The 23,171-nt window shown below is 43.3% G+C and overlaps 2 protein-coding genes across 8 annotated transcripts in view; one reads left to right on the forward strand and one right to left on the reverse strand.

Annotated features, from left to right (window-relative positions):
* ppp2r3b (protein phosphatase 2, regulatory subunit B'', beta) overlaps positions 1-18,281 on the forward strand; it is a 55,775-nt gene extending 37,494 nt beyond the window's left edge. For 2 of the 5 annotated variants that reach the window (XM_024388663.2, XM_024388666.2), the window contains 10 exons: positions 5,137-5,239; positions 9,910-9,984; positions 10,210-10,296; positions 10,521-10,677; positions 11,327-11,375; positions 11,632-11,721; positions 11,854-12,029; positions 14,166-14,284; positions 14,392-14,498; positions 17,037-18,281. In XM_024388663.2, the coding sequence (XP_024244431.1) occupies positions 5,137-5,239; positions 9,910-9,984; positions 10,210-10,296; positions 10,521-10,677; positions 11,327-11,375; positions 11,632-11,721; positions 11,854-12,029; positions 14,166-14,284; positions 14,392-14,498; positions 17,037-17,157 (1,084 nt within the window). In that variant the 3' untranslated portion in view covers positions 17,158-18,281. Of the gene's footprint in view, positions 1-5,136; positions 5,240-9,909; positions 9,985-10,209; positions 10,297-10,520; positions 10,678-11,326; positions 11,376-11,631; positions 11,722-11,853; positions 12,030-14,165; positions 14,285-14,391; positions 14,499-14,843; positions 14,908-17,036 lie in introns of all 5 variants that reach the window. The other 3 variants (XM_024388665.2, XM_042306768.1, XM_024388664.2) reach the window with 3 other exon arrangements.
* A 1-nt stretch (position 18,282) lies between these two features.
* si:ch211-269e2.1 (cohesin subunit SA-2) overlaps positions 18,283-23,171 on the reverse strand; it is a 46,576-nt gene continuing 41,687 nt past the window's right edge. For all 3 annotated transcript variants that reach the window (XM_042306766.1, XM_024388662.2, XM_042306765.1), the window contains 5 exons: positions 22,745-22,899; positions 22,389-22,517; positions 20,181-20,392; positions 19,925-20,003; positions 18,283-19,631 (listed from right to left, as the gene is read on the reverse strand). In XM_042306766.1, the coding sequence (XP_042162700.1) occupies positions 19,499-19,631; positions 19,925-20,003; positions 20,181-20,392; positions 22,389-22,517; positions 22,745-22,899 (708 nt within the window). In that variant the 3' untranslated portion in view covers positions 18,283-19,498. The remainder of the gene's footprint in view (positions 19,632-19,924; positions 20,004-20,180; positions 20,393-22,388; positions 22,518-22,744; positions 22,900-23,171) is intronic.

Genomic DNA, 23,171 nt, shown 5'->3' on the forward strand with positions numbered 1-23,171 from the left:
AGAATAATGGAGACCACTGTGTTCTTGGGGGCCTTCAATGCTGCAGAAGTGTTTTGGTACCCTTCCCCAGATCTGTGCCTATGGACAATTCCTTCGACCTCATGGCTTGGTTGTTGCTCTGACATGCACTGTCAACTGTGGGACCTTTATATAGACAGGCGTTTGCCTTTCCAAATCATGTCCAACAATTGAATTTACCACAGGTGGACTCCAATCATGTTGTAGAAACTTCTCAAGGATGATCAATGGAAACCAGATGCACCTGAGCTCAATTTCGAGTCTCATAGCAAAGGGTCTGAATACTTATGTAAATAAGGCATATCTGTTTTTTCTTAATACGTTTGCTAAAATTGACAAACTGTTTTCGCTTTGTCATTTATGGGGTATTGTGTGTAGATTGCTGAGGATTTTTATTTATTTTTCCATTTTGGATTAAGGCTGTAATGTAACAAAATGTGACCCGATTCAGGATACTAGGCTTATGTCGCAAGTGAATTGTTTGAACGTAGAAAAATGGGTATTTATCAAAATGCGTTTTTTTGGCAGAATTGCCTTCTCAAACATGTGAACTTTCATGTGCCTTAATATCAAACTTGTATGCCATCTCTAAATATGAATAAAATTGTTAAATTACGAGCCTAGTTGGTTTAGTCACAGAAAAAGTCAGCAAACTTCCCGCTAGCCATGATTGACTGAGATAAGGAGTAAGCTGGACATGCCAAGAGATGAGTTTGGATTGGTCTGCCATATAGCACTCGTCTGCCTATTCGAGCTGGTCAGTATGTCTAGGTAATTGTGTTGAACGCCGCTTTTATTTTTTATATATTGAGTAGTAAAACTGCATAAATCTAATGTCAAGTTAAAGTGTACTGTTAACTAGCTTACGTTAGCTGGCTGTCTCGCTAGCTACCATTTGTGTATGCTCTCCACTTTCTGGGGGACAGAGTTTTGAAATCAGTGGAATTCGAGTATGATAGCTAAGGAGATGGAGAAAACACCAGTCTGGATTACATCTTCAAACTAAGGGCAACCATACATTGCATCAGACAGGATTCGCATCCAACCATGATGTATACGGGTAAGACAGTCTAGCTAGCTACATTTTCAGATGTTTCATTTCAAGTGTGCTGTTAGCTAGCTAACGTTAGCTATCTGGGTCGCTAGCTAACTTTGTGTATGATCTTATTATTTGTATATCAGACACATTTGCTTGACTAGTTATAGCCATAGAACTGGTTGGTTAGCTACCTGCAGATTCATGCAGGGTAGTAACATCATGTGTTGTGATTATGGAATAAAATTTAAAGAACTTCCTTGGACTCTATGTAAACTGGAAACCACATATCCTAGCTGTTGATTTTAACAAAGCTAATCTGAAATCAAGGCTCCCTAAAAAATAATCAGCATATCGAATGCGCGACCCGTGCTGCTACTCTAACTTCCACGACGCATACAAAGCCCTCCTTTTGGCAAATCTGACCACGACTCAATTTTGTTGCTCCCAGCCTATAGACAGAAACTAAAACAGGAAACGCCCGTGCTCAGGTCTGTTCAAAGCTGGTCCAACCAATCTGATTCCACTCTTCAAGATTGTTTCAATCACGTGGACTGGGATATGTTCCACATTGTGTCAAGTGCATTGGTGGTGATGTACCCACGGTGACTATTAAAACCTTCCCCAACCAGAGACCGTGGATTGATGGCAGCATTCGCGCAAAACTGAATGCGCGAACCACTGCTTTTAGTCATGGCAAGGCAACCGGAAACACGAATACAAACAGTGTAGCTATTCTCTCCGCAAGGCAATCAAACAAGCTAAGCGTCAGTATAGAGACAAAGTAGAGTCGCAATTCAACGGCTCAGACACGAGACGTATGTGGCAGGGTCTACAGTCAATCGCGGATTACAAAAAGAAAACCGGGCCTGTTGCGGACCAGGATGTCTTGCTCCCAGACGGACTAAACAACTACTTTGCTCGCTTTGAGGACAATACAGTGCCAATGACACAGCCCACTACCAAAACCTGCGGGCTCTCCTTCACCGCAGCCAGCATGAGTAAAACATTTAAACGTGTTAACCCTCGCAAGGCTGCCGACCCAGACGGCATCCCTAGCCCCGCGTCCTAAGAGCATGCGCAGACCAGCTGGCTGGTGTGTTTATGGACATATTCAATTAATCCCTATCCCAGTCTGCTGTTCCCACATGCTTCAAGAGGGCCACCCTTGTTCCTGTTCCCAAGAAAGCTAAGGTAACTGAGCTAAACGACTATCGCCCCGTAGCACTCACTTCCGTCATCATGAAGTGCTTGGAGAGACTAGTCAAGGATCATATCACCTCCACCCTACCTGACAACCGAGACCCACTCCAATTTGCTTACCGCCCCAATGGGTCCACAGACAGACAACACAATCAGACTGCCCTAACCCATCTGGACAAGAGGAATACCTATGTGAGAATGCTGTTCATCAATTACAGTTCAGCATTTAACACCATAGTACCCTCCAAACTCGTCATTAAGGTTGAATCACTGGGCCCTGGACTTTCTGACGGGCCGGCCCCAGGTGGTGAGGGTAGGAAACAACATCTCCACAAGTGTGCGTTCTCAGCCCTCTCCTGTACTCCCTGTTCACCCATCACTGTGTGGCCATGCACGCCCTCCAACTCAACCATCAAGTTTGCAGACAACACTACAGTGGTAGGCTTGATTACCAGCAATGACGAGATGGCCTACAGGGAGGAGGTGAGGGCCCTCTGAGTGTGGTGTCAGGAAAATAACCTCACACTCAACGTAAACAAAACAAAGGAGATGATTGTGGACTTCAGGAAACAGCAGAGGGAGCACCCCATCTGTGGAACGTTTTAAGTTCATCGGCATACACATCATGGACCAACTGAAATGGTCCACTCACACAGACAGCGTGGCGAAGAAGGTGCATCAGTGCCTCTTCAACCTCAGGAGGCTGAAAAAATGTGGCTTGTCACCGAAAACACTCAAACCTTTACAGATGCACAATTGACAGCATCATGTCGGGTTGTATCACCACCTGGTACGGCAACTGCTCCGCACCCAACTGTAAGGCTCTCCAGAGAGTAGTGAGGTCTGCACAACGCATCACCGGGGGCAAACTACCTGCCCTCCAGGACACCTACATCACCCGATGTCACAGGAAGGCCAAAAAGATCATCAAGGACAACAACCACCCGATCCACTGCCTGTTCACCAGCTATCATCCAGAAGGCGAGGTCAGTACAGGTGCATCATAGCTGGGACCGAGAGACAGCTTCTATCTCAAGGCCATCAGACTGTTGAACAGCCATCACTAACATTGACTGGCTGCTGCCAACATGCTGATTCAAATCTCAAGCCACTTTAATAATAAAAAATTGGATGTAATAAATGTATTACAGTTCAGTCACTTTAAACAATGCTACTTTATATAATGTTTACTGCATCTTGCCTATACCGCACGGCCATCGCTCATCCATATATTTATATGTACATATTCTTATTCGTCCTTTACACTTGTGTGTGTGTGTATAAGGTAGTTGTTGTGAAATTGTTAAATTACTGCACGGTCACACATTTCGTTACACTCGCATTAACATCTACTAACCATGTGTATGTGACCAATAAAATTGAATTTGATGGTCCATTGTTTAGCTATCTAGCTAGATACATGTCTTTTAAAAAAACTGTCATGTCACTGCACTGTTGATAGCCAGAGCTAATTTACCAGCTAGTTGGTCTATCTACTCTGATTTTAGACCACGGGTAAGATAGTCTAGCTAGCTTCATTTTCAGATATTACGCGTTTCTAATTTTGACAAAGCATTTTCATTTCAAGTTAGTGTACTGTTGGCTTGCTCCCTAACTAACGTTACGTTATGCGTTGGGATTCATTGTCTATCTAGCTACATTTCTTAACAAAATAATCCCGTTTTAGCGTGCCAGAGTGCAGAATAACTGATGAATTGTTGAACGCTCACCACCCGTTGCATATGTTCGGTGTCCGTAAACATCAACAAAGCGTAATTCAATTGTTGCCAGCAGCACAGTTACAATCACCAAGGCTCTGGATAACATGAAAACAGCCTAACCAGCTCTGCTAGGGTGATTAACATGGTCAGAGTGGGGTGTTCTCCCATTATGTGTCTGGAAGTAGCTAGCCAATGTTAGCCAGTTAGCTTGGGTGCTTGACTGTAGTTGTGAGGTCACAGCTTTCAGATCAACCCTACTTATTGGCCAGAGCATCCAGCGAAACGCTCTGTATTTACGAAAGCACAATCTGACAGCACAGTTGCAGTCACCAACGCTCTGGATAACATAACAGCCTAACCAGCTCTGCTATGGCGAGTAATGTTCAGTGAGCTGTTCTCTCTCCCTTAGATGTCTGGAAGTAGCTGGCAAGTTAGTACAGAACGCTCGGCTCAACCCTTAAAGAGATGGGTGGGGCTACGGCTTAAGAGGGTGTGAACAATGCTGAATGGGTGTAGACAATGAAGGGTTCTTCATAGTAGAACCAAAACATTAAAATACGGTTTTCTCAAAAGTGAATTTACAAATTGATCAACTTTCAAAGCAGAATTACTTTCCCATTCATTCCTCAAATGGAGTGTATGATATACCATTTTGTAGTTCTGAGTCTCTACTTTTAATCCAATGTAAAAACAGAATTTCAAATGTTGCTGCATAAGACCGAATCCAGGTGGTGTCACAAATGTGGAAAAAGTAAATGGGTCTGAATACTTTCCGAAGGCACTGTGTTTCTCTTGGGTAAAGTAAGATGTACTGTACTCTACTGGACTGTTCTCTTGGTTGTGTGTTGTAAGCGTACTGTTTTAATAATGTGTGAGTCTCTAGAGAATTGGAGTGGAATGGCCTCTGACATTACCTCATGGCTCTGAGGGGGTTCAAAAAAGAAAGTTCCATTATGTCATCATCACTGCTGTAACACTCTGAGCCTGACCCAGCGTCATTTCAGAATCCTAATTTCAGAATGTATTAACCCGCACTGCCACTTCAGAGGTGAATGATTTCAGACTCGCTCTGAAGTGTTCTCTGATGGAGAGAAAAAATAGGGAGAGAGCGAGACCCTGAAAAACCCTGAAACCATATGTTCCCTCTTTCCTTCCCAGAATGCTGCAGACCTGTCATGACGACGTGTCTAAGTTTGTACACCTCTTGGCCAAACCTGGCTGTAATTACCTGGAACAAGAGGACTTTATTCCATTCCTGCAGGTACAGGAACACCACACACACAGCCCCCCTGTGGAGAGAGTGGGATTCTAGTTTGTGGAGAAGTGCTGGGCAGCGGTGTATTATTAGGAAGAGAAGCAAGGAGGGGGTTCTTTGGGGCAGGATAGGGGGAGAGGGGTATTTTGGGCCAGTGGTAGAGTTAACATGAGGACTTCATTCCATTCAGTGGCGTTTTATACTGAAGAAATATAAACCAACATTTAAGGTGTAGGTCCCATGAGCTGAAATAAGAGATCCCAGAAATGTTCCCTACACACAAAAAGCATAATTCACTCACATTTTATGCACAAATTTGTTTACATCCCAGTTAGTGAGCATTTCTTCTTTACTACGATAATCCATCCACCTGGCAGGTGTGGCATATTAAGAAGCTGATTAAACTGCATGGTCATTACACAGGTGTACCTTGTGTTGGGGACAATAAAAGGCCACTCTAAAATGTGCAGTTTTGTTGCACAACACAATGCCACAGATATCTCCGGTTTTGAGGAAGCATGCAATTATTATTATTTTATGTTTGTTCAGTGTAGATTTATCAGAGAGGTAACTGTACCTTGTATTTATTCTATCCCCTTTATAACAAACACATTGTGCCAATCACATCCCTGAGTTGAGCATTGCTGTGCTGGCCATTTGTGTAGTCTGTCTGCCAGGGTTTCTGGGGTTAGCCTGTCTGCAAGGGTTTTCTGGCATCTGACAAGTGACCAGGAACCAAAAATCTCAAATTTGAGCTCATCAGAACAAAGGACAGATTTCTAGTGTTCTAATGTGCATTGCTCGTGGCCCAAGCAAGTCTCTTCTTATTGGTGTCCTTTAGTTGTGGTTTCTTTGCAACAAATCAACATTGAAGGCCTGATTCAGGCAATGATGGACTGTCGTTTCTCTTTGCTTATTTGAGCTGTTCTTGCCATAATATGGACTTGGTCTTTTACCAAATAGAGCTATTTTCTGTATACCAACCCTATCGTGTCACAACACAGCTGATTGTCTCAAATGCATTAAGGCACACCTGTTAATTGAAATCCAATCCAGATGACTACCTCATGAAGCTGGTTGAGAGAATGCCAAGAGGGTGCAAAGTTGTCAGCAAGGCAAAGAGTGGGTACTTTGAAGAATCTCAAATATAAAAGTATTTGATCACTTACCAACCAGTAAGAATTCTGGCTCTCACAGACCTGTTAGTTTTTCTTTAAGAAGCCCTCCTGTTCTCCACTCATTACCTGTTAACTGCACCTGTTTGAACTCGTTACCTGTATAGAAGACACCTGTCCACACACTCAATCAAACAGACTCCAAACCCTCCACAATGGCCAAAACAAGAGCGCTGTGTAAGGACATAAGGGATAAAATTGTAGACCTGCACAAGGCTGGGATGGGCTACAGGACAATAGGCAAGCAGCTTGGTGAGAAGGCAACAACTGTTGGTGCAATTATTAGAAAATGGAAGAAGTTCAAGATGACGGTCAATCACCCTCGGTCTGGGGCTCCATGCAAGATCTCACCTCGTGGGGTATCAATGATCATGAGGAAGGTGAGGGATCATCCCAGAACTACACGGCAGGACCTGGTCAATGACCTGAAGAGAGCTGGGACCACAGTATCAAAGAAAAACACTACGCCCGTCATGGATTAAAATCCTGCAGTGCACGCAAGATCCCCCTGCTCAAGCCAGCGCATGTCCAGGCCCGTCTGAAGTTTGCCAATGACCATCTGGATGATCCAGAGGAGGAATGGGAAAAGGTAATGTGGTCTGATGAGACAAAAATAGAGCTTTTTGGTCTAAACTCCACTCGCCGTGTTTGGAAGAAGGAGTACAACCCCAAGAACACCATCCCAACCGTGAAGCATGGAGGTGGAAACATTCTTTTCTGCAAAGGGGACAGGACGACTGCACCGTATTGAGGGGAGGATGGATGGGGCCATGTGTCGCGAGATCTTGGCCAACAACCTCCTTCCCTCATTAAGAGCATTGAAGATGGGTCGTGGCTGGATCTTTCAGCATGACAACGACCCAAAACACACAGCCAGGGCAACTAAGGAGTGGCTCCGTAAGAAGCATCTCAAGGTCCTGGAGTGGCCTAGCCAGTCTCCAGACCTGAACTCAATAGAAAATCTTTGGAGGGAGCTGAAAGTCCGTATTGCCCAGCGATAGCCCCGAGACCTGAAGGATCTGGAGAAGGTCTGTATGGAGGAGTGGGCCAAAATCCCTGCTGCGGTGTGTGCAAACCTAGTCAAGAACTACAGGAAATGTATGATCTCTGTAAGTGAGAAGTACCAAATTATTAGGTTCTGCTTTTCTGATGTATCAAATACTCATGTCATGCAATAAAATGCAAATTAATTACTTAAAAATCAATGTGATTTTCTGGATTTTTGTTTAAGATTCCGTCTCTCACAGTTGAAGTCTACCTATGATAAAAATTACAGACCTCTACATGCTTTGTAAGTAGGAAACACTGCCGAATTTGCAGGTTATCAAATACTTGTTCTCCCCACTGTACACACATGTACACACACACAGTAAGAGAAGCTTAGGCTCTCTCTCTCCCCAGAGCGATTTGCCGGAGGCATGTTAAGACACCAACATATTTCTTTATCCTTGTCAGATACTACTGCGTCTATAGGCGTACAGAAGGGGGCATTTTCGATCAGAATATGTTTTATAATGTTAAATTATATGAGTAACTGGTAGGCTTTAAATATTCTTCCTCACCTCAAATTCAACTGTCGGAGTAAGTTGGAGCGCCGGTGTGCACTGCCTTCATATCATAGGCCTGCAGTACAGTAGGCTATTAACCACACTGCTCCAAAAGTTTCTAAACTTTATTAAGGTAATATCAAAAGCAAGTCAAGCCATTGTTTCTAGGGAAAATACTAGCAGAATATTTTATTGCGGCAAACACAACATTAGTTTAAACTTAATTTGGCCAGAGAAAATGGCTCAACAGAATGAAACAAAACATTTGCGAACTGGTTTAAAAATGTACAAAAGTTTTGAACAGGCTATATTGCAGCAATTACCAAGAAAGGCTAGTGCCTACCTTACCCAACAAATGAAAGCAATAGGCTAATGATATTTATTTTACAACAGGTCTACTTATAACCTTAAATACGGCGCACACAATTAAAATGACAGATCTTACTTAATTTAGCACACACATGTCTCAACAGAATGAAACCTAACATATTTTGAATATTTAAATAACTTGTTTAGATGAATTAATATGCCTACAATAATGATATAATAAAAAATGTAAAGTTCCAAAAGCATCCTACCTGAATAGCGAGTTGTACAGTAGCCTGCATTTGTTCTCGCCAACGTTCTTCTCATCTTTGTACACTACAATATTAAAACGTTTCCATGCAGAGGACATTCCCCCTGTAAACTTTACACTATAAGCATACGCTCAAACTTTTGTTTTAATTAAATGAGAAAGTCCTCCATCGTAGCAATCAACAATAGCCTCCTCTCCTCAGCAGCAGATGCATACACGCAAGAGTGAGAGAATGGTGCAAAAGTGCGAAATCTGAGTGTATGACAGGATCGGCCAAAAATGGTCAATTACCGGCTAACGTAAACCCTGTCTGCCTACCTACCTGGTGGTGTACCGTATCTGCCCCAAATTGGGCTGATTCATATTCATGCTGGCAGAACCGTCTGGGCCGTGACAAAACACCCGTTAGCATACCGGGAGGAGATGCCTTCTGGCACTCACCGTTTAATTTGTATTGCGACGCCGGGCGAATGGGCTCTGACTGTTGTGATGAATGAAGGAAGGATTGGTGCCGAGTAGATGTGACTGTCCCCGGCAGTTTCCTCACCCTGGTGATTTATGGATTTTTCTATTATTTAATTTCTCACAGGAAGGGTTAAGAGGGAGGAGTGGGCGCACCGCAGTCTGCCTCAAAATAAAGCTATTTTAATTTCACTGCCGCCTTCGCATTTACATCAACGTTTAGTTCCTTTCACCCATCTGACAGAGAGGGGTTAAAAAAACGACAGGGGGCATGAGTGATTTTCATGGCTTGGATAAAAGTACAGTTCATTGGAGATTCAGCTCACCAGTCACCACATGAAAGAATCTGTGCGTGGTGGTCCAGCATGGAGAATATGAGCAGCTATATAACAGAGCAGGCCTCTTCTCCCATTCGTCTCGTATTGTTTCCATGGTCTCAATGTCTCCACGATGTCCCCTACTCATGCCGGCCATTTAAAGGGATAAGAGTCTGTTAGATGCTTTCATACTTCAAAAGTGCAATTCAATTGTCCTCCCAATTTAGATTCTTCCCATTCATCTGCCATTGCGGTCTGCGGATTTCTCCTAATGCATAGCTGGATCTACACGACAGATGGAGCGGCTATATGGATGGACGCTGCTTGACATTAGGCCACCTTTTTGAAGTTCCAATACATCTTGAATATGGTGTTTGAGCTAGTCAAGCCCTTTCAACATCTCTCCAACAGGCAGAGCAGAAAATGGGGTCTGTCTTTCTGCTACTAACTCCCCAGAGTCCCCAGAGAGTGATTTGACATACTATTGTATGTTTGATTGTCTCTCTGGCGCTTGTCTTGTGGCAAGGCCCAGTTAGTCCTCTGGACCTCTCCCCAGCCTTGTTGTAAATGTTATTAACCTCCTGTCTGTGTTGTTCAGGATGTGGTGAACTCTCACGCAGGCCTGGCCTTCCTGAAGGAGGCGTCCGACTTCCACTCACGCTACATCACCACAGTAAGTCATTATACATACCACACCAAAAGATATTTTGGCATTTTTTAATCCATACCACTTGGTATGTCTACAGAAGTTAGCGTGTGATGTTGAATGTAATATCAAATGTGTCCTATCGTGACTGACTCTGAAGCCTTGTTGTCATATACAGATTTTTTTCTGTGGATGAGTTGAAGTGATCTTTTGAGTGTTCTGGAGGCTATTAAAGCTGTGTGTTGTCTGCAGGTTGCCCAGAGGATATTCTACAATGTGAACAGGTCATGGTCAGGCAGGATCAGCTGTTCAGAGCTCAGGAAAAGCAGCTTTCTCCAGGTAGGAAGGGAGCTTTGAGGTGGAACTGATCAGTTGTCACATCTACAGTAGTGCTGTGAGTCAGATGAAGATGGGGCCCACCTTCTTGTCGAGTCTACTTCCTCCAATGTTTTTTTTCTCATCAAGGGAGCTTTTTTCCTCATCACTATATCTGTTTAAAGTGCTAAGTAAGTCACCAGTGATTTGATTTGGCTGGTTGGTTGATGAATTGATTGGTCCAACAGAACGTGGCCCTACTAGAGCAGGAGGAGGATGTGAACCAGCTAACAGAGTTCTTCTCCTATGAACATTTCTACGTCATCTACTGCAAGTTCTGGGAGCTGGACACAGACCATGACCTATACATAGACCAGAGAGACCTGGCCCGACACAACGACCAAGGTACACAGGAACACACACAAACGACCTCTACATAGACAAAAGAGAGCTAAGGTGTATGTCACGTAGCGGGATATAATTGAGTTTGTGAACTCTTTCTGAATTAAGGATAACCGTTGAGTTGGAAAGCGCTAGCTTCGTGACATACCCCTTTGGTCCGACAAAAAGACCAAGGTGTGTGTGTGTGTGTGTGTGTGTGTGTACACACACACACACAGAGAGAGGATTACCAAGGCAACCTTAATGTTCAAGTGGAGTCCAAGTACTTTTGCTCCCACACACCACTCCATATGTTCCTGGTCATGAAGGAAACAGGAAAGGAAGATCAATGGGGCAATAGGCCTAACTCGTCCACCCACCCACCCCCCAAATGAATGTCTTGGTTGAATTGGATGACGCCATGTCTGGCTCCATTTATTAGTCCTGTAGATCTCCCCTACAAGCAGAAATCACTGTATTTATTGTATGGAAAAGATAAAGGAGAGGTTAACAGTTACATCATTCACTTTACTTCCCAATGAGCTGGATTTATGATCTGTGACTGGATCACATCTATAATGAAAGACCTTGTACACAGTAACTCGCGTCACATTGTTATCTTGCGTAGTTTGTAAAAATAAAAATAAAAACTTTTTTCTCCTGTTTTGTCCAGCTATCTCCCACAAGATGATTGAAAGAATATTTTCTGGGACTGTTACCAGGTAAGAGACATGAACTAATGAATGGCTGTTATGACGTTCCACATCGACTCCTTTCACTGAGTTGAGGTTGGCTTGGGTCCCCTGTGTGTTTTTCCTTAGATAAACCTAACATATAATCTACTATTGTTTAAAGCTCTGTGTAGATATTGCTATTTGGTAGAAATAAACAAATATTCCCTGCAAATGAAGCTTGATAGAATTGAAGGTGAAGTTGGAGTGGCGTGTTTGTGTTGCCCTACCATCTCTCTCGTCACAGGGATAGACGTCTGCGTAAAGACGGCAGGCTGAGCTACGCTGACTTTGTCTGGTTCCTCATCTCCGAAGAAGACAAGAAGACTGACACCAGGTACTACACACAGTAACACCAGTCTCACATTGGAAACAAAATAGTCCCCCACCCCCCTCCATATGGAGTACTGATTTGTTGGTGATACCACTCTATCCTGTGTCTCTATCCTGTCTCTTTCTCCCTCCACAGTATAGAGTACTGGTTCCGGTGTATGGACCTGGATGGGGACGGTGTGTTGTCTATGTACGAGCTGGAGTATTTCTATGAGGAGCAGTGTGTGAAGTTGGAGACCATGGCAATCGAGCCCCTGCCCTTCGAGGACTGTCTCTGTCAGATGCTCGACCTGGTCAAGCCGGAGGTCGAGGGTCAGACACCTAAACGCAAATTATAAAATTGTTTCATCGTGACATGCAGACAATAGATACGTGTTAGTAATGAAGTAAAGAGCTAGCATGCACACACACCAGTACATCACAGAAACTGCTACAAATAGTAATACATTCCTGCGCTGATTGAAAGACGGATTAATCAAAGGGTTCAACCTCTTTACGTATTTACAATTTATTTGACAGCGCAGTCAGAAATTAGAGAAAGAGATGCATGTAGAGGGACAGACGATGAGATGGGCTGAGGCACGATTCACAGCCACGTTGCCAGGGGTATTTAGACACCTTACATTTTGTAACATTAGTCTCATCCTAAAATGTATTAAATTGTCACCCCCCCGCCCCGCCCCCTCAATCTACACACAATACCCCATAATGACAAAGGAATAACAGGTTTTTACAAATGTTAGAAAATATTTTAAAAAGTTATGTAAATGTGATATTTAATTTAAGTCTTCAGACCCTTTACTCTGTACTTTGTTGAAGCACCTTTGGCAGTGATTACAGCCTCGAGTCTTCTTGGGTATGACGTTATAAGCTTCGCACACCTGTATTTGGGGAGTTTCTCCCATTCTTCTCTGCAGATCAGTCAGGTTGGATGGGGAGAGAAGCTGCACAGAACATCTTTGGAGAGACCTGAAAATAGCTATCGGGTTCAAGTCCGGGCTCTGGCTGGTTCACTCAAGGACTTTCAGAGACTTGTCCCGAAGCCACTCTTGGCTGTGTGCTTAGGGTAGTTGTCCTGTTGGAAGGTGAACCTTCACTCCAGTCTGAGGTCCAGGTTTTTATCAAGGATCTCTCTGTACTTTCCTCCGTTAATCTTTCCCTCGATCCTCACTAGTCTCTCAGTCCCTGCCGCTGAAAAACATCCCCGCAGCATGTTGCCACCACCATCCTTCACCGTAGGGATGGTGCCAGGTTTTCTCCAGATGCGACACTTTGCATTCAGGCCGAAGAGTTCAATATTGTTTATCAGACCTAAGAATCTTGTTTCTCATGGTCTTAGAGTATTTAGGTGCTGGGCTGCCATGTGCCTTTTTACTGAGGAGTGGCTTCCGTCTGGCCTCCGTCAATCTACGATAAAGTTATTGTTGGAGTGCTGCAGAGATGGTTGTCCTTCTGGAAGGTTCTCCCATCTCCATAGAAGAACTCTGGAGCTCTGTCAGAGTGACCATCAGGTTCTTGGTCATCTCCCTGACTAAGGCCCTTCTCCCCCGATTGCTCGGTTTGGCCGGGCGGCCAGCTCTAGGAAGAGTCTTGGTGGTTCCAAACTTCTTCCATTTAAGAATTATGAAGGCCACTGCGTTCTTGAGGCCCTTCAATGCTGCAGACTTTTTTTTTGTTCCCTTCCCCAGATCTGTCTCGGAGCTCTTAGGACAATTCCTTCAACCTCCATAGCTTGGTTTTTGCCCTGACATGCACTTTCAACTGGGACCTTTTATATAGACAGGTGTGTGCCTTTCCAAATCGTGTCTAATCAATTGAATTTACCACAGGTGGACTCCCAAGTTGTAGAAAAATCTCATGGATGATCAATGGAAATAGGATGCACCGGAGCTCAATTGAGTCTCATAGCAAAGGGTCTGAATATTTAAGTAAATAAGGTGTTTTTTACTTGTAATATATTTGCAAAAATGCTAAACCTGTTTTCGCTTTGTCATTGTGAGGTATTGTGTGTATACTAAGGTATTTACAATACGGCTGTAATGTAACAATGTGGGAAAAGGGAAGGGGTCTGAATACTTTCCGAATCCACTGTGTGTGGTCCGGAGTTGGTACTCCAGCACACGACTATGAATGCTAGCCTAGTTTGATGTCACAAGAAGCTGTTAGTTCCAGCGCGTAGCATTTTTAGACCGAAGCTTTGGTAAATTTGCTAACACCTTCCCTGACTTGGGTGAAAAACACATACTGTATGCCACAACTAAACCACAACTTAACATGTTTGAGGTGTGTTTGATTAATTTTGAGAAAAAGACTACAGTATTGGTTCCAATGTACCAGGTAAACTAAATCAAGCTCAGCTCAGGTATTTGACCTAGTTTTAGAGCACCACTAAATCTTGAAAAGCAGCTGAATTGGGCATAAAAAAAATAAGATTTCTATTCTGCCCAGGAAAGATCACCCTACGGGACCTGAAGCAGTGTAAGTTGTCTCACATCTTCTATGACACCTTCTTCAACATCGAGAAATACCTGGACCACGAGCAGAAAGACCCCTTCTCTGTTGTAAGGGTAACTATTGACTACGACAGGATGTTATTATTGCGCAGGGATGACCTCAGGGCCTGAGGCCGTGGGGGATGATGGATAATGGAGTTGTGTTGGTTGTCTTTTGTAAGGAGGCTGAGACAGAGGGCCAAGAGATCTCGGACTGGGAAAAATATGCAGCGGAGGAGTACGATATCCTGGTTGCCGAGGAGACTACTACTGATCAGTACAACGACGGGTAAGACGGACGGACTGACTACACTCAACCAGTGTTCTATAATTTACTGGACAGGTTCGCAGAAGCCTCTTGTTGATTTAATGACAAATCTCTCATCTCTTTCTGTAGAGGAGAAAGTCAATAGTTGAGTTCAGTTGGTTAGAGGACTGACTGCTGTCCTGAAGGATAATTTGTCCTTTGACCTATTCTGCAGTAGGAAAGCCAGGGTTAGATTAGCACTGTAGATAACATGTATGCCAAGTGTTTCTTTGTTATGGCTTGACTTCAGGAGGATTGCGTAGAATGATTATAGGGGGCTAGTGTGAGGGACCAGGCTGTTAACAGGCTATTGTGTGGTGGTTTTAGGAACACCACAGACTTCTAAAGACAAGCTGGGTAGGATGAGGGAGAGGCTGCTTTGCCTGGCCAGGTAAGAGACCAGGGTGTCTGTCTATCCTCAGGGTGTAGGCTCTCTCACTCCTTCACTCCTCCATGCTCGCTCAGTTCCAATTCCACCCCTAGCCTCTAGGTACATTTCTAAAGGGATTGGATAGGTAGTAAATCAAATCAAATCAATTTATATAGCCCTTCGTACATCAGCTGATATCTCAAAGTGCTGTACAGAAACCCAGCCTAAAACCCCAAACAGCAAGCAATGCAGGTGTAGAAGCACGTAGTAGTGGGTAGGTACATGGTAAGCACTCTACCGTGTCCTCTGATAAGCTTGGGTGTATTTTTGGCCATAACTACACTATCTGTTCTTTCAACACCTAGGACATAGGTAGGTAGGGGCTACAGGCTGATGTGGAATTGATAAGGCAGCTGTGTTTCAAAACCAATCCCTTCCTCAGCACCCTCAGTGGAACTCTTCACCATCAGTATTTTCCCTCCTGTTGTTGTCCTCACCTGTTCATTTCTTGAATGATGCTCCTCCATGGAGTTGATCCCTGCATATCTACTGTACCACTTTTTGTCCTGTCTCATGTAGATACTTTCCACGTGGCTACCCCTACCCCGGCCAACAGCTCTGCACCCCACCCCACACACAGACATTTGCCCAAGCTTCCCCCACTTCTCCTTCACCCAAATCCAGATATCCTACCTTTCTAAAGTCTTTGAAAGCCAAGATAACAGATCACTGACCATTTCAAATCCCACCGTACCTTCTCCACTATGCAATCTGGATTCCGAGCTGGTCATGGGTGCACCTCAGCCATGCTCAAGCTCCTAAACGATATCATAACCGCCATCTTCATCGACCTGGCCAAGGCTTTTGACTGTCAATCACCGCATTCTTACCGGCAGACTCAACAGCCTTGGTTTCTCAAATGATTGCCCCGCCTTGTTTACGGGGGTGCCCGTAATTCTCGGGCCGACTCTTTTCTCTGAATATATCAATGATGTCGCTCTTGCTGCTGGTGATTCTCTGATCCACCTATACGCAGACGACACCATTCTGTATACTTCTGGCCCTTCTTTGGACACTTAACAAACCTCCAGAGAAGCTTCAATGCCAAACAACACTCCTTTCGTGGCCTCCAACTGCAAGTAAAACTAAATGCATGCTCTTCTACCGATCGCTGCCTGCACCCGCCTAGCATCACTACTCTGGACGGTTGACTTAGAATATGTGGACAACTACAAATACCTAACTGTCTGGTTAGACTGTAGACTCTCCTTCCAGACTCACAGTAAGCATCTAGAATCGACTTCCTACTTCACAACAAAGCCTCCTTCACTTATGCTGTTAAACGTACCCTCGTAAAATTGACTACCCTACCTATCCTCGACGATGTAATTTACAAAATAGCCTCCAACACTCTACTCAGACTACATGCAATTTGCTATCACAGTGCCATCCATTTTGTCACCAAAGTCCCATGTACTACCAATCATTGTGACCTGTATGCTCTCGTTAGTTGGCCCTAGCTTCATATTCGTCCCCAAACCCACTGGCTCCAGGTCATCTATAAGTCTTTGCTAGGTAAAACCCGCCTTATCTCAGCTCACTGGTCACCATAGCAACAACCACCCGTAGCACACGCAGGAAAATTTCACTTGTCATCTCCAAAGTCAACACTTCCTTTGGCCACCTTTCCTTCCAGTTCTCTGCTGCCAATGAACAAATTGCACAAAAAAAAAAGTTCACTGAAGCTGGATACTTATAGCTCCCTCACTAACTTTAAGCATCAGCTGTCCGAGCAGCTTACCGATCACTGCACCTGTACACAGCCCATCTGTAAATAGCCCCCCCCACCTCATCCCCATATTATTTTTTTTGCACCCCAATCACTCCAGTGTGAATGCTAAATTGTAATTTTTGCCACCTAAGGCCTATTTATTGCCTTACCTCCCTAATCTTACTACATTTGCACACACTATATTGACTGTACGTTTGTTTATCCCATGTGTAACTCTGTTTGTGTCGCTTTGCCTTATCTTGGCCAGGTCGTAGTTGTTCAACTGGCCTACCTGGTTAAATAAAAGTAAAAAAATAATATGCAATGCTTTTATTTCACAATGTTGGAAGAACTTCTCTCTCGCTCATATTCCCTGTAGGTATGACAATGCTCTGAGTCACATCACCAGTGAATTGTGTCTGAGGACAGAGGAGAGACATTTCTTTGAGATCCCCAACCCTCACTGCAATCTGGACTTGGATGAGGACGACTTTGAATAACTAGCACTGGGAGACCAACAAAACAGGGAGAAGAAGCGGCTACGGGATACAGGACATTGAGCAGTTGAACGCCAAACCAGAACCACAAACGTTCACACTAAACAATGGTACAGATACAATCACACAGTAGTGAGTGACGGTCAAACGGCTAACTCTGAACCACAGACACTTGTCAAACTAGGGATGAAAACAAGCGCTACCACCAAACTACAGGACAAACATCACACAGTTACTTAGTGGAAGCTGGCAGCCACAGGAACAGGAAACGCCCACCAGACTCTAGTCAGAGGGGGAAGTAGCATCTTGATCTGCCAAACGATGCAGGTGCCGTTACCAGCTCTTACCTTTAAGTAGAGGACACTTCAGTCCATGGCCTCAAACCGCCTCACGTTTTGCCTTTTCTTTCTTTACTCAGTTAAGTGACAAACACATTGTTGCAACAGTGATAAGAAAGGTGCTGCCGTCATCTTAGCAGTGGTGTTAAACATACCTTAATTTGTTTAAATGCTGGTTCCTACTGGGTCGTGGCTCACGAGGCAATTCAGGAGGCCTTGAGTGGGTTGCAGCGTAAAACATTTGTCATTAGGAGATCCGAGAGACTTAGGTGTGTCGATCACAGCATGAAAGTTTAGTAACCATTAGACAAGAGCCACTGCAGCACACTTGAATTATTAAGTAATATCCCACATCAATGACAAACATTGTTTTCTTAGGAATTGGCTAATTCAACATTCCAGAGATATGAACCATATTGAGTCGTTTCTGGTCCGATTGCAAAGTAAAAAGGTACGGTCTACCTGCTGGGAGGGGCAGGGTAGTAGAGTGCTTGAGCTCAGTCCAAATGCCTGGCAAAGCACAGACTGCCTAACTGTACAATATTGAGTTCATCAGTATAACATACTCTGTGTCATATGCTTTTTTTGTGTGTGAGATGGAGTTATACATTTGAAATAAACTGTAAATATTTATTTTGTGCTTGCTGTGTTGCAAAATAGGTGGTCAGATGTTTTAAAAATGGTTTTTAAATATCTGACAAAGTACTTTAATACAGGAAGTAAAATGTATGTTTTGTTCAAATAAAGAATGAAAAAGATTGTGGCATTTCTTCATGGAAAGAAGCAAGAGCATTTTGTGCGAGTGATATTTATTGATGGTACCATTTCCAATGACAAGTCAATTAAAACAGGTCTGATCAGCTACTATGACCACACACCTTTACAGACCACACTGTTGTGTAAAAATCTACCATTAGAACAACAGATGAACAGTGGTGTGTTTCAATAACAATCCTATTTAGATAATGTAGGTGAGATCTAAGCCATAACACAATCACCTACTAGCTAGGGCACATCTGACTCATTGATAATCATTGTCTATATGACCCTAACCTCTTATACACACAATATGCTTATTTTATAATCAAAATTAAAATGCTGGCACCAAAATAGCATTTGCTACGATTTAAGTTGACGCTTTTAGTGTAAAAACGAGCCCACTAGTGTTCCCTAAAAGCTGTTGATATAAACAATTGAGTCATTCTTTCAAGCTTGAGTCCAATTTATCATTCTTTAGTATCTAGAGGGACTTTTCCCAAGAGTGAAGTGAAATAACAGCACCAGCAGATACATTGGTTTCAATACAAATAAAAAGAGCTTATATCCATAATGCACCACATCATTGTCCTGGAATCAATTAAGATACTGGGTAATTCGTCTTAACCTACCATTGGTACAGCATCTTCTCTAAGGAAGACTGTCAAATTGTCTACATGGGCTGGAAGCAGTAAAAAAAAACTTTTTGTCAAAGAGCCAGTTCTATTTTGACAGTTGGTTTAAATAAGGTTACAGAAAAATACTCCATGTCTCATCTCCTTTCCTACATCTGGATGGGGGAAAGCATACACCAGATTATTTTCTTCCTCTTTCAAATCAGTGCCATGAAGGAGAGGAAGCAAGACAGTTGTCCCTTTTGATAACTAAGATGCGTATAAGGGTGTTTATTCCATCCTTGTCCAGCCACCTGTGTAGATATCAATAGGTATTGGGAGTTATAAGCAATCTGGTACTACCACCACATCCTTTCTGATAGGAAAGGTGATAATGTTTGTCATATTCCTATATCGACTCATCACATATGCTGCTGCTACTATCATGTTGCCTAGTTATATTTAAATCGTACACCTACACATCGACTCTGTACTGGTACCCCAAGTTATCGTTACTCATTGGTGTATTTATTATTACTTCACTATTTTCTTTCTCTCCGCATTGTTGGGAAGGTCCCGTAAGTAAGCATTTCACTGTTAGTATACACTTTTATTTTATTCGATCCATCTTCCAGTTCACAGGTCAACCTCCACAGTGTCCACATCCAATTCCTCGTTAGCGTGGAACGGCTCCTCTGATATCACTATGGTCGGCGGGGGTTCCCTGGCGATGGGACCAAGCTCAACCTCTGGCTTCCTGTCCTCTGGGCTGACCGGGTCAAAGACAAATATAATTAATAGAACCATTATACTCTATGGTAAGAAACAGTGAGCCCTGCTTGAATTGCTTTTTCTTTTTAATGCATCCCTTCCTGGGGAAGCAGTCACTGATCTGTACATGATTGAAGAAGGAAACACTGCCTTCAATCATTCATTGTAAAACAGAAAGAAATAAGTATTTGAAAGGAGTAAAAACTTGGAACTGATGCCATCTCCAATCCACTTAATTCAGTGTTAGGGTTGGGATAAGTGTTAAGTCAGGGTTGGTGTTAGGGTTTCTACCTTGTACTGCTGCTGGCCTTATGGAGCCTCCTTACTTTGGTCTCAGTAGAGGTAAGAGCAGACGGGGACCTCATGTCTCCTATCAAAGACAATATACATTGCTCAATCGAATATGTTGTGTGCATAACGATCTTGCCGGCCTTTAATGGCACTCTGAAAACTGAATAAGCAAGAATAAATCCTATACAAAGCAGTGCAATCACTCATGGAAGTCATGATCAGAAGGTCCCTGTCTTGACATCATCAAAGTACCTACCATCAGCAGTCGGGCTGTGTCTGACAGAGGGAGAGCGTGAGCGATTGGCTAGAGACGGTTGCTTTAGCGTATCAGAGCTGATGAAGGACACAGCATCTTCCCCCTCAGCCCCAGTAGCCAATAAGGAGGCTCGGTAGTAGATGAGTGGCAGCCAACACTCCTCTCTGTTACTGATGATCTGTTCACTTATGTACCTCTGTAGGTAGGTGTAACTGGAGGGAGAGAGGGACAGGTTTAAGCTAGTCCACTGACATACAGTCTTTAAAAGGTCCAATGCAGCCATTTTTATCTCAGTAGTTACCAGAAATGAGTTAATATTAAGTACCTTACTGTGATTGTTTTGAGTTAATAATGGTCAAAAAGAAACACATAGCTTCTTAGCAAAGAACAATTTCTCAAGCAAAACTTTTGCTAGAAGTAGTCTGAGTGGGGAGAGGAAAAGTGAAAACTAGCTGTTAATGACAGAGCAGGTTTGGAACGCTTTCATATTGGTCTAACTGCCTGAAATGTCAGCCTATTTTGGTGGGATGGAGTTCTGGACTGCCTGGTGACATCACCAGATCTAAAAAGGCATTATTTTCAGTTTCACAGTATTATTCCAGCCCCCGTGTGGAAATATATACAGTACCAGTCAAATGTGGACACCTGCTCATTCAAGGGGTTTTATTTGTACTACATTGTAGAATAATAGCAAAGACATCAAAACTATGAAATAACACATGGAATCATGTAGTAACCAAAAAAAAAGTTACATCAAAATATATTTTAGATTTTTCAAAGTAGCCACCATTTGCCTTTGACAGCTTTGCACACTTTGCATTCTCTCAACCAGCTTCATGAGGAATGCTTCTCCAACGGTCTTGAAGGAGTACCCACATATGCCTAGCACTTGGCTGCTTTTCCTTCACTCTGCGGTCCAACTCATCCCAAAACATCTCAATTGGCTTGAGGTTGGGTGATTGTGGAGGCCAATGTCATCTGATGCAGCACTCCATCACTCTCCTTGGTCAAATAGCCCTTACGCAGGAGGTGGAGGTGTGTTTTGGGTCATTGGTCCCCACTAAGCGCAAACCAGATGGATGGCTTATAGCTGCAGAATGCTGTGTTAGCCATGCTGGTTAAGTGTGCCTTAAATTCTAAAATAAAGTGCCATCACACCACCTCATCCATGGTTCACGGTGGGAAACACACATGCGGAGATCATCTGTTTACCTACTCTTCATCCCAAAATGTTGAAACAGAGATTTCCACCCGTCTAATGTCCATTGCTTGTGTTTCTTGGCCAAAGCAAGTATTCTTATTGGTTTACTTTGTAGCAATTCAACCAAAAACCTGATTCACGTGGTCTCCTCTGAACAGTTGATGTTGAGATGTGTGTTACTTGAACACTATGAAGCATTTATTTGGGCTGCAATTTCTGAAGTGGGTAACTCCAATGAACTTATCCTCTGCAGCAGAGGTAACTCTGGGTCTTCCTTTCATGTGGCGGTCCTCATGAGAACCAGTTTCATCATAACGCTTGATTGTTTTTTGCGACTGCACTTGAAGAAACTTTTCAAAGTTCTTGACATTTTGCAGATTGACTGTCGTTTCTCTTGGCTTATTTGTGCTGTTCTTTGGTCTTTTACCAAATAGGGCTATCTTCTGTATACCACCCCTACCTTGTCAGGGGCGGCAGGGTAGCCTAGTGGTTAGAGCGTTGGTTAGAGCAAGTTCAAATCCCCGAGCTGACAAGGTACAAATCTGTTGTTCTGCCCCTGAACAGGCGGTTAAGCCACTGTTCCTAGGCCGTCATTGAAAATAAGAATTTGTTCTTAACTGACTTGCCTAGTAAAATAAATAAATAAAAATAAACAACACAATTGATTGGCTCAAAAGCATTAAGAAATTCCACAAATAAACAAGGCAATTGTTAATTGAAATGCATTCCAGGTAACTACCTCATGAAGGTTGAGAGAATGCCAAAAGTGTACAAAGCTGTCATCAAGGCAAAGGGTGGCTACTTTGAAAAATCTCATTTTGATTTGTTTAAAACTTTTGGTTACCTCATAATTCCATGTGTTATTTCATAGTTTTGATGTCTTTACTATTAATCTACAATGTAGAAAATATAGAAAAACCCTGGAATGAGTAGGTGTGTCCAAACTTTTGACTGCACTTGGCCTTTAAGCATGTTATACATATACAGAGAAGAGAACACACACTTACACAATCTTTTTGTCTGGTCTGAGGAGCTTGCTGGAGAACTCGCTGAGGATGGTGAGGTAGGAGAGGTATGGAGGAGAGGGCTTCTCTGCTCTCTGGACAAAGCCCTGAAAAACAAACTCTATACCATCCCTTCACACACACACAGAGAGAGGAAAAGTCAATGAATGACACAAGCACATTGAGCGTAGGAAATGTGCTAAAAATTGTATTATTAGTATAATTCTTCTGAGTATTATTTTAAACAAATGCTCATAGTACTGGTGTGGTGAAATGAGGCCTCGGAAACCATGATGAATAACATTAAATGGGACGTGAGTGTGCATGTATGCAAGGTTATGAGGGTAGTGTTTACCTACCTATGGATCAGAGTGAGGGACTCTCTGGACTTTGTCTGGTCCCAGCCGAAGGTGAGAGAGAAGCGTCTGGCCAGCTCCTTGATGCTGCTGAATGTTTGGACACCTGAGCTACAGGTGACTCCACTGTCCTGCTCCTGCTTCAGACGCAGGAACAACTGAGGAAAAAGTGACAGAGACATCACTGATAAACTTGGTCACAGTTTCGTTCAATTCATGTCAGCTGAATCTAACTCAGTGTGCTTTACTCAATTTAGCTCAGTTAAATCAAATCCAACTAAAATCCGATCAGCTCAATTTAATCAAACTCAGATCTCTCCCTCATTTAGACCTGAATGATATTTGCCATCCATTAGCCAGCCAACTAAAGGACAACACATACCCATATGCTGAGTGAGGCCAAAAAAGAGCATTGCCTACAAGCCACCCC

This window comes from Oncorhynchus tshawytscha, linkage group LG26 (genome assembly GCF_018296145.1).
Source record: "Oncorhynchus tshawytscha isolate Ot180627B linkage group LG26, Otsh_v2.0, whole genome shotgun sequence".
Classification (NCBI taxonomy): domain Eukaryota; kingdom Metazoa; phylum Chordata; class Actinopteri; order Salmoniformes; family Salmonidae; genus Oncorhynchus; species Oncorhynchus tshawytscha.